The sequence below is a fragment of the Lipotes vexillifer genome, unplaced genomic scaffold, assembly GCF_000442215.2.
Source record: "Lipotes vexillifer unplaced genomic scaffold, Lipotes_vexillifer_v1.1 scaffold251, whole genome shotgun sequence".
NCBI lineage: Eukaryota > Metazoa > Chordata > Mammalia > Artiodactyla > Lipotidae > Lipotes > Lipotes vexillifer.
This window is the reverse complement of record NW_006770868.1, coordinates 736,589-747,278: the sequence shown is the minus strand read 5'-3', so window position 1 is coordinate 747,278 and position 10,690 is coordinate 736,589. Positions and strand designations below refer to the sequence as shown.

Genomic DNA, 10,690 nt, shown 5'->3' with positions numbered 1-10,690 from the left:
CGACTCAGGTCCAGGGAGGCTGTTGAGCTCCTAGGCCAGTCCCCTGCCCTCCAAGGGTCCCCCTCCCACCCACTGCCACATTGGTCCTGGGAGCATAGGAAGGAGGCCAGGGGAGAAAAGGAGAGGCAGGCGGGAGAGGCCCTTGGGGACTGGAGGACAGCAGCAGAGGGCGTTTGCCCCACCCACTCGAGCCCTGCTGGGCTCCCAGGTGGGGTGCCCCACCCTCTGAGACCAGAGGCAGGAAGCACACCTGGGCCCCTTCTGTTCTGTTGAGCCTAAGCCCCACCCCCTACACCCCCAGGGCTTTTTCCAGCCCTGTGGGTCCTAGGCATAGGCCCTGCCCACCACCCAAACCCCACCCCTGCTTAGGCCCCACCCTCCACAGCCAAGGCCTTTTCCACCTTTTTCTTTTTCTTTCTCCTCCTCTTTTTTACTATTGTGGTTCTGTTTTACCTTCCGGTTGTTGTTTCATCCATATTTTTATTTTTATATTCTTTCTAACATATCTGTTATACGTGTCAGGTCATGGGTTAGTGTTAGCCTATGGGTTAGGATTAGGGCATTTTTTGGCCACCCCACATGGCTTACAGGATCTTGGTTCATGAGCCGTGGGTTGGGCCAAAGCTCCTGTGGTGGGAGCTCCAAGTCTGAACCACTGGACTAACAGAGAACCTCAGACCCCAGGGAATATTCATCAGAATGAGGTCTCCCGAAGGTCCTCATGTCGACACCAAGACCCAGCTCTATACAACAGCCTACAAACTCCAGTTTTTGAAGCCTCAGGCCAAACAACAAGTAAAAAAGGAACACAATCCCACTCATCAAAAAAAAAAAAAACAAAACAAAACAACTGAGACGGCAAAAGAAATATGTCAGAGATGAAGGAGCAAGGTAAAAACCTACAAGACCAAATAAATGAAGAGGAAACAGGCAATCTACCTGAAAAAGAATTCAGACAGTAAAGATGATCCTGAATCTTGGAAACAGAATGGAGGCACAGACTGAGAAAATACAAGAAATGTTTAACAAAGATCTAGAAGAACTGAAGAACAAACAGAGATGAACGACACAATAACTGAAATGAAAAATACACTAGAAGAAATCAATAACGGAATAACGGAGGCGGAAGAACGAATAAGTCAGCTGGAAGACAAAATGGTGGAAATAACTGCCAAGGAGCAGAATAAAGAAAAAAGAATGAAAAGAAATGAAGACAATCTCAGAGACCTCTGGGACAACAATAAATGCACCAACACTCGAATTATAGGGGTCCCAGAAGAAGAAGAGAAAAACAAATGGTCTGGGAAAATATTTGAAGAGATTATAGTAGAAAACTTCCCTAACATGGGGAAGGAAATAGTCACCCAAGTCCAGGAAGCACAGAGAGTCCCATACAGGATAAACCCTAGCAGAAACACACCAAGACACATATTAATCAGACTAACAAAAATTAAAATCAAAGAAAAAATATTAAAAGCAGCAAGGGTAAACCAAAAAATAACATACAAAGGAATCCCCATAAGGTTATTAGCTGATTTTTCAGCAGAAACTCTGCATGCCAGAAGGGAGTGGCAGGATATACTTACAGTGATGAAAGAGAAAAACCTATAACCAAGATTACTCTACCCAGCAAGGATCTCATTCAGATTTGATGGAGAAATCAAAAGCTTTCAGACAAGCAAAAGCTAAGAGAATTCAGCGCCACCAAGTGAGCTTTACAACAAATGCTAGGTAGGAAACACAAGAGAAGAAGCAGACCCACAAAAACAAACCCAAAACAATTAAGAAAACAGTAATAGAAACATACATATCGATAATAACCTTGAATGTAAATGGATTAAATACCCCAACCAAAAGACACAGACTAGCTGAATGGATACAAAAACAGGACCCATATATATGCTGTCTACAAGAGACCCACTTCAGACCTAGGGACACATACACACTGAAAGTGAAGGGATGGGAAAAGATATTCCATGCAAATGGAAATCAAAAGCTGGAGTAGCAATACTTGCATCAGATAAAATAGACTTTAAAATAAAGACTGTTAGAAGAGATAAGGAAGGACACCACATAATGATCAAGGGAGCAATCCAAGAAGAAGCTATAACAATTATAAATGTTTATGCTCCCAACATAGGAGCACCTCAATACATAAGGCAAATGCTAACAACCATGAAAGTGGAAATCGACAGTAACAAAATAATAGTAGGGGACTTAACGCCCCACCTACACCAATGGACAGATCATCCAAACAGAAAATAAATAAGGAAACACAAGCTTTAAATGACACAATAGGTCAGCTACATTTAATTGACATTTATAGAACATTCCACATGAAAGTGGCAGAATACACTTTCTTCCCAAGTGCACACAGAACATTCTCCAGGACAGATCACATCTTGGGTCACAAACCAAGCCTTGGAAAATTTAAGAAAACTGAAATGGTATCAAGCATCTTTTCTGACCACAATGTGATGAGACTGGAAATCAATTACTGGGGAAAAAAACTGTAAAAAGACACAAATACATGGAGGCTAAACAGTGCACTACTAAATACCCAAGGGATCACTGAAGAAACCAAAAAGAAATTTTAAAAATACATAGAGACAAAGGACAACAAAAACACAACGACCCAAAACCTATGGGATGTAGCAAAAGCAGTTCTAAGAGGGAAGTTTATAGCAATTCAATCTCACCTCAAGAAACAAAAATCTCAAATAAACCATCTAACCCTACACCTAAAGCAACTAGAGAAAGAAGAACAAAGAAAACCCAAAGTCAGTAGAAGGAAAGAAATCATAAAGATCAGAGCAGAAATAGATGAAACAGAAACGAAGAAAACAATAGCAAAGATCAATAAAACGAAAAGCTGATTCTTTGAGAAGATAAACAAAATTGATAAACCCTTAGCCAGACTCATCAGGAAAAAAAGGGAGAGGATGCAAATCAATAAAATTAGAAATGAAAAAGGAGAAATCACAACTGACACTGCAGAAATACAAAGGATTATAAGAGACTACTACAAACAACTATATACCAATAAAATGGACAACCATGAATAAATGGACAAATTCTTGGAAAGGTGCAATTTTCCAAGACTGAATCAGGAAGAATTAGAAAATATAAACAGACCTATCACAAGTAATGAAATTGAAACTGTAATTAAAAATCTTCCAATAAACAAAAGTCCAGGACCAGATGGCTTCACGGGCGAATTCTTTCAAACATTTAGAGAAGAGCTAACACAGATTCTTCTCAAACTCTTCCAAAAACTGCAGAGGGAGGGACACTCCCAAATTCATTCTACAAAGCCACCACCCTGATATCAAAACCAGAAAAAGGTATCACAAAAAAAGAAAATTATAGACCACTATCACTGATGAACATAGATGCAAAAATCCTGAACAAAATACTAGCAAACAGAGTCCAACAACACATTAAAAGGATCATACACCATGATCAAGTAGGATTTATCCCAGGGATGTGAGGATTCTTCAATATATGCAGATCAATCAATGTGATACACTATATTAACAAACTGAAGAATAAAAACCACATGATCATCTCAACAGATGCAGAAAAAGCTTCTGACAAAATTCAACACCAATTTATAAAAAAAACTCTCCAGAAAATGGGCATAAAGGGAACCTACCTCAACATAATCAAGGCCATATATGACCAACCCACAGAAAGCATCATAATCAACGGTGAAAAACTGAAAGCATTTCCTCTAAGATCAGGAACAAGACAAGGATGTCCACTCTTGCCACTCCTCTTCAACATAGTTTTGGAAGTCCTAGCCACGGCAATCAGAGAAGAAAAAGAAATAAAAGGCATACAAATTGGAAAAGAAGAAGTAAAACTGTCACTGTTTGCAGATGACATGATACTATACATAGAGAATCCTAGATGCCACCAGAAAACTACTAGAACTAATCAATGAATTTGGTAAGGCTGTAGGATACAAAATTAACACACAGAAATCTCTAGCAATCCTATACACTAACAACGAAAAATCAGAAAGAGAAATTAAGGAAACAATCCCATTTACCATCACAACAAAAAGAATAAAATACCTAGGATAAACCAACCTAAGGAGGCAAAAGACTTGTCAGAAAACTATAAGACGATGAAAGAAATCAAAGATGACACAAAGAGGCGGAGAAATATACCATGTTCTTGGATTGGAAGAATGAATATTGTGAAAATGACTGTACTACCCAAAGCAATCTACAGATTCAATGCAATCCCTATCAAACTACCAACGGCATTCTTCACAGAATTAGAACAAAAGAATTTTACAATTCGTATGGAAACACAAAAGACCCTGAATAGCCAAAGCAATCTTGAGAAAGAAAAACAGAGCTGGAGGAATCAGGCTCTCTGACTTCAAACTATACTACAAAGCTACAGTAATCAAGACAGTATGGTACTGGCACAAAAACAGAAACATAGATCAATGGTACAGGATAGAAAGCCCAGAGATAAACCCACGCACATATGGTCACCTAATTTATGACAAAGAAGGCAAGAACATACAATGGTGGTTCTTCAATAAGTGGTGCTGGGAAAACTGGACAGCTACATGCAAAAGAATGAAATTAGAACACTCCCTAACACCATACACAAAAATAAACTCCAAATGGATTAAAGACCTAAATGTAAGACCAGACACTATAAAGCTCTCAGAGGAAAACACAGGAAGAACACTCTTTGACATAAATCACAGCAAGATCTTTTTTGACCCACCTCCTAGAGTAATGAAAATAAAAACAAAACTAAACAAATTGGACCTAATTAAACTTCAAAGCTTTTGCACCGCAAAAGAAACCATAAACAAGATGAAAAGACAACCCTCAGAATGGGAGAAAATACTTGCCAATGAAACAATGGACAAAGGATTAATCTCCAAAATATACAAACAGCTCATGGAGCTCAATATCAAAAAAACAAACAATCCAATTAAAAAATGGGCAGAACACCTAAACAGACATTTCACCAAATAAGACATACAGATGGTCAAGAGGCACATAAAAAGATGCTCAGCATCACTAATTATTAGAGAAATGCAAATCAAAATTACGAGGTATCGCCTCACGCCGGTCAGAATGGCCATTATCAAAAAATCTAGAATCAATAAATGCTGGAAACGGTGTGGTGAAAAAGGAACCCTCCTGCACTGCTGGTGGGAATGTAAATTGATACAACCACTATGGAGAACAGTATGGAAGTTCCTTAAGAAACTAAAAACAGAACTACCATATGACCCAGCAATCCCACTACTGGGCATATACCCTGAGAAAACCATAATTCAAAAAAGGACATGTACCACAATGTTCACTGCAGCATTATTTACAATAGCCAGGACATGGAACCAACCTAAATGTCCATCAACAGATGAATGGGTAAAGAAGATGTGGCACATATATACAATGGAATATTATTCAGCCATAAAAAAACCCGAAATTATTTGTAGTAAGGTGGACGGACCTAGAGTCTGTCATACAGAGTGAAGTCAGAAGGAGAAAAACAAATACTGTATGCTAACACATATATATGGAATCTAAAAAAAAAAAAAAAGGTACTGATAAACCTAATGGCAGGGCAGGAATAAAGACACAGACATAGAGAATGGACCTGAGGATGCGGGGGTGGAGGGAGAAGCTGGGGCGAAGTGAGAGAGTGGCATGGACATGTATACACTACCAAAATGTAAAACAGACAGCTAGTGGGAAGCAGCCCCATAGCACAGGGAGATCAGCTCGGTGCTTTGTGACCACCTAGAGGGGTGGGAATAGGGAGGGTGGGAGGGAGGCTCAAGAGGGAGGGGATATGGGGATATATGTATGTATACAGCTGATTCACTTTGTTGTACAACAGAAACTAACACAGTACTGTGAAGCAATTATACTCCAATAAAGATCTATTAAAAAATTTAAAAATAAAATAAATAAGCCACAAAGATATATTGTACAGCACAGGGAATATAGACAATGTTTTATAATTATAAATGGAATATAACTTTTAAAAAACTGTGAATCAGTGTGTTGCACACCTGAAACATATAATATTGTAGGTCAACTACACTTCAATAAAAAAATTTTTTAATTAAAAAAATATATTTATTATTGATTCATTAACACTAGACTCATGGCCAACAGGACCATAACTCATGCCTGGAGGAAGCTTATCTCCAGGAGGCTCATCACAGCCTTCCTGCACTCAGGGATATGGTCAGTTCCCAGCTCTGTGCTGGGAGCCATGTTAAACAGTGAAACTGCTAACAAAAAAAACCCACAAAAATGCAAAAAACATGGCACTGAGTAGACTGAAAAGGACCCTTGCATCCGCCTGAGAGCTGAGACAAGAAGGCAGAGCGGGCTTTCCTAGTGGCGCAGTGGTTAAGAATCCGCCTGCCAATGCAGGGGACATGGGTTTGAGCCCTGGTCCGGGAAGATCCCACATGCCGTGGAGCAACTAAGCCCGTGTGCCACAACTACTGAGCCTGCGCTCTAGAGCCCACAAGCCACAACTACTGAGCCTGTGTGCCACAACTACTGAAGCCCATGCGCCTAGAGCCCGAGCTCTGCAACAAGAGAAGCCCGTGCACCGCAACGAAGAGTAGCCCCCGCTCGCCGCAACTAGAAAAAGACCGCACGCAGCAACACAGCCAAAAATCAATCAATCAATAATTTTTTTTTAAAAAGGCAGAGCGTCGCCCCTCTCCACCTCAGTTAGGAACTCACTCGTCAGATGACTCAAACTTTCCACTGCTGTTCATGCATCCATATAGGGCTCTGAAAGCACCTCGAGTATTGATTTTCGGGTTACAAACAAGTTTTAGTGAGTGGGTGAATTTGCAAATACAGAATCCATAATGAGGATCCACTGTATCTGTCTCTACACGATGCTGGTTGTGCTAGTCCTGAAACTGCTGGATTTCACAAAGCTTCAACGGGCTATAGACCAAAGGCAGGGGTATGGGGGGAGACCCCCAAAACATCTAGATCCAGTTGTTTGGCTTGGTAGCTCTGATGACAGATAAGTAGGACCACCACATCTGGCCCCAGAGGGAACCTAGTGCCCCTCCCAACTCCCAACTCAATAAGGCCAATCACCGTCCTTGGCTTCAAGCCCTGGAGCAGCTCCTTGTGCCTGCACTGCTTGGGCCAAGCGCTGGCCACCAGGGCAGGGAATTCTCATTTGCCACCCAACACGCCTCCTTCTAAAGGTTCCTCAAGGGTTTCCTTCAGGAGGGAAGACAGGCCAGTATCTGCGATCTGGAACTGATTTCCTACCCAAGGAGTTGGCTTTGAAGGGTTCAGGGAAATCCCAGACTTGTTTGTACAATTTCACATGTATGAGCTCATCTGCAGCCTTCACGCTGATCATGCCTAACTCCCGTCAGCTCCTCAAAGGGACCACAGCCAGCACCGGGTTAAGAACACAGGTTAACATGGGGTGGTAACCAGGCGCTCCTGCACCACCACTGGCAGGAATCGTTGAGCCTCGCCTGGGTCATTCAGTGATCCCGCCCAAATCAACGACGTGAGCTCCCGCCACCCGCCTCAGGGGTCCACGCGAGGCTATGAGGTTACAGGGCAAACAGCAGCATCACCCCACAGGGCCCCAGAGCAGACAACGCTTTACCAGCCGAAAAACGTGGATGTCTTGGTTTCTGGTCACCAGATGTGCATTCTTTGCTGTGCATGTAGCTGTCTCCAGCTTGTCCCCCGTCAGCATCCAAACCTGAAATTACCGCATGGAAGGGGTCCCCTTGGTTAGCGTTTGAGGCTAGCCTGTCGCCTGTGTCAGCCGAGTTTCCAAACACATCGAGCTGAACTTGATACGTTCCATTTACCTCCTTGAGGCCTACAATGTCCCCAACGAACCACAGGAAAGGCCCCAGCTCAAGGGCTTCAAGACCTTGGGCGTCCACCGCTGGTGGCAGCAAAAGCTGGCGTGGCACTTTTGAAAAACTGGCCACATGCTGCAACAGACATCGTGAAGCTCAGCCTCTGCCCTCCTAATCTCCGTTCTGGAAATTTTTCTTAAAGCAATAAATAATCTCAAAGAAGGGGAAGGCTGTATGGACGAGGGGTCACTTCCATTTCCCACAGGAAACACTGATTTGTCACGTTCCATAGGGTCTTTCTACACGCCCGGATGCCCCCGAGCAATCTCAGGGGGCTGAACCCTAACGAAAACGCCGACAGTAAAAGTGCCAGGTCTTCCTCGCCTCATAACTGAGCACTGTGCGCCTCACTGTTGCGGGCTCAGAGAGGGTAGGTGACTTGCCCAAAGCCACAGAGCTAGTTCCTGTCCCAACCAGGCCCAGAACCCAGGTCTTCAGAGTCTAAACGGATGTGCTTCCTACCCTGCTGATTCACCCATTAACCCTCTGCTCTCTCTGCTCCCAGTGGGGAAGTGGGGTGGGGGCCTTAGAGTCATCGGACAAAGGATATCTTGGCAGCAGGGGAAGCGCAGGAAAGAAAATAACCACAAAGGTTCCCCGAGTGTTCACCGTGCCGGGCACCTGTTAAGTGCTGTGCATTGTTCCTTCACCGTAACTTTATGAGGTGGGAAACGGAGGCCCAGGCCTCATCCGTCCTGCTAACATCGCCCCGCTCACGGGCACTCCGGCCAGATGCGGGCCCAAGGACGCAGCCCAGAGCTGCTCTGGGCAGAGGCAGGCAGCTTAACCTACATATTTTCAGGAGCTTCTAGCCAATGAATCTGCTAATCCCTTGCTTGGGTCCGCTGAGATGGAGCGCGCTCCCCAGACGCCCTCTACTGGCGTCTCCGGATTAAACTACTAGATATGTATTTTTTGGCCCCAAACAAAAATGTAAATATGGCAGTTTGTTGGGGCAGATGGTCACTCTGTTGGGTGGTCATTCAGTTACCCAGACCAAAAGACAGATCGGTTGGCTGGCGGGACACTCAACAAGAATATAACAAACACCGCAAATGCGCGGGACACAGCTGGTCCTGAGAGCTAAGGAGATGCTCTCGGTCCTGTCTCCATGGAGCCCGGCATGCAGAGGGGAAGCCGGCAGCAAAAGCGGACACACAAGACGTCTTCCGCAGCTGTCAAGGACGGGAGGGCTACAGGTCACTGTCTGAGCCCGGTTCCCTGTCACTACTTCCATCCTCGGCCCCGCCTCCCCCCGTCTCTAATTTTCACCCTCCACTGACGGCATCACTGGTCTAAGTCTGGAATTCACTGCCATGTGGCAACCTATTTCAGCAGTGGGTCCAGGCAGGCTCACCCTACCTTGATGCCGGCGTTCCTCAGGGTCTCCAGGGTGGGCCTCACATCCGCCTGGAGCTGGTCCTCCACCCCTGTCAGGCACAGCAGCTCCATCTCCATCTCCAGGCTCTCGATCACTGTGGCCACTTTGAGGGAACGGTCGTGCACACTCAGCTTGGCCTGGACATAGCGGGCCTGGGACACACCAGGGGACACTGTCACCACTTAGGATGGGGAGGTGCAAGGCGGACCAACTGGCAGTGGGAGCGTCTCATCCCCCGCACAGGGCAGGGACCCCAGCACCTGGGTGAACCTCAAAGGGGTGAAACTGAGACCTCCAGCCTCCTTCCCAGTTCATCAGTCCAGACGCTGGAACTGGACAGACCGGAGCTCCACCCTTTGCTCTACACTCACCTGCTGTGCAACTTCTAGCAGGTCACTTAACTTCTCTGAGCCTCAATTGTTTTCCTCCCCGAAGAGGCAATAACAGCCCCAACCTCACTGGGTTTTTACAAGGATTAAGTACGACTCAAGATCTCAAAAGACAGTAGGTTCTCCCCACACAGCATATGCTCTATAACCAAGAACTCCTGACCACCAGCTGTCTAAAGACAAAGTCTTACTTCCAAAGACCATCGACCCAACCCTTCTGTTTATCCCTTCTTTACGGTGTTAACAAAGATACAGCAGTCACAAAGCACATGCCTTTAAAATTGAAAGAAAGGTAGAATTTTATCAGGTCTAGAACTCTCGTTAAATAAAACTTTACAAAGAACTCAAGCACATAAAAGAGACAGACCCAAGCACAGTTTCTCTGGGTGGAGCAGGACAAGGGCCGCAGAAGCCTTTCCCCCAACCTGGTCTCTCTCCCCTGCAGTCACGTGTAAATACATTCATTCAGCTTTGTGCCAGGACTGGGGGTACAACAAGGACCCTCCCCCTCAAGAAACACACAATCCATGGGATGAGATGACAATTAACAAGACATATTTATACTGGAAGCCTTGGCAGTGAAAGTCAATGATCGAGTTCAAATCCAACATTATTTACAGCTTAAAAAAATTAGGGCTTCAAGAAGGTTTACAATTTCAAATTTGAAGGTTTCATTTAATATTTTTCAGAAGGTTTATAATGACTATCGTAAGTGTTGGGGTACAAGGGCAAACCAAACTGATAAAGTCTCTGCTCTCAAAAAGATTTTATTCCAGAAAGAAGCTATCAAAAAGAATGTGAGGGCTTCCCGCACTGGTGGCGCAGTGGTTTAGAGTCCGCCTGCCGATGCAGGGGCCATGGGTTCGTGCCCCGGTCTGGGAAGATCCCACATGCCGCAGAGCGGCTGGGCCCGTGAGCCATGGCCGCTGAGCCTGTGTGTCCGGAGCCTGTGCCCCGCAACGGGAGAGGCCACAACAGTGAGAGGCCCGCGTACCGCAAAAA

At 44.6% G+C, this 10,690-nt stretch overlaps 1 protein-coding gene across 1 annotated transcript in view; it reads right to left on the bottom strand.

Moving 5' to 3' along the window:
- ATP9A (ATPase phospholipid transporting 9A) overlaps positions 1–10,690 on the bottom strand; it is a 134,798-nt gene that overhangs the window by 17,144 nt on the left and 106,964 nt on the right. Inside the window, exons 18-19 of the mRNA XM_007446366.1 lie at positions 9,281–9,451; positions 7,654–7,752 (exon numbers count right to left, since the gene is read on the bottom strand). Of these exons, the coding sequence (XP_007446428.1) occupies positions 7,654–7,752; positions 9,281–9,451 (270 nt within the window). The remainder of the gene's footprint in view (positions 1–7,653; positions 7,753–9,280; positions 9,452–10,690) is intronic.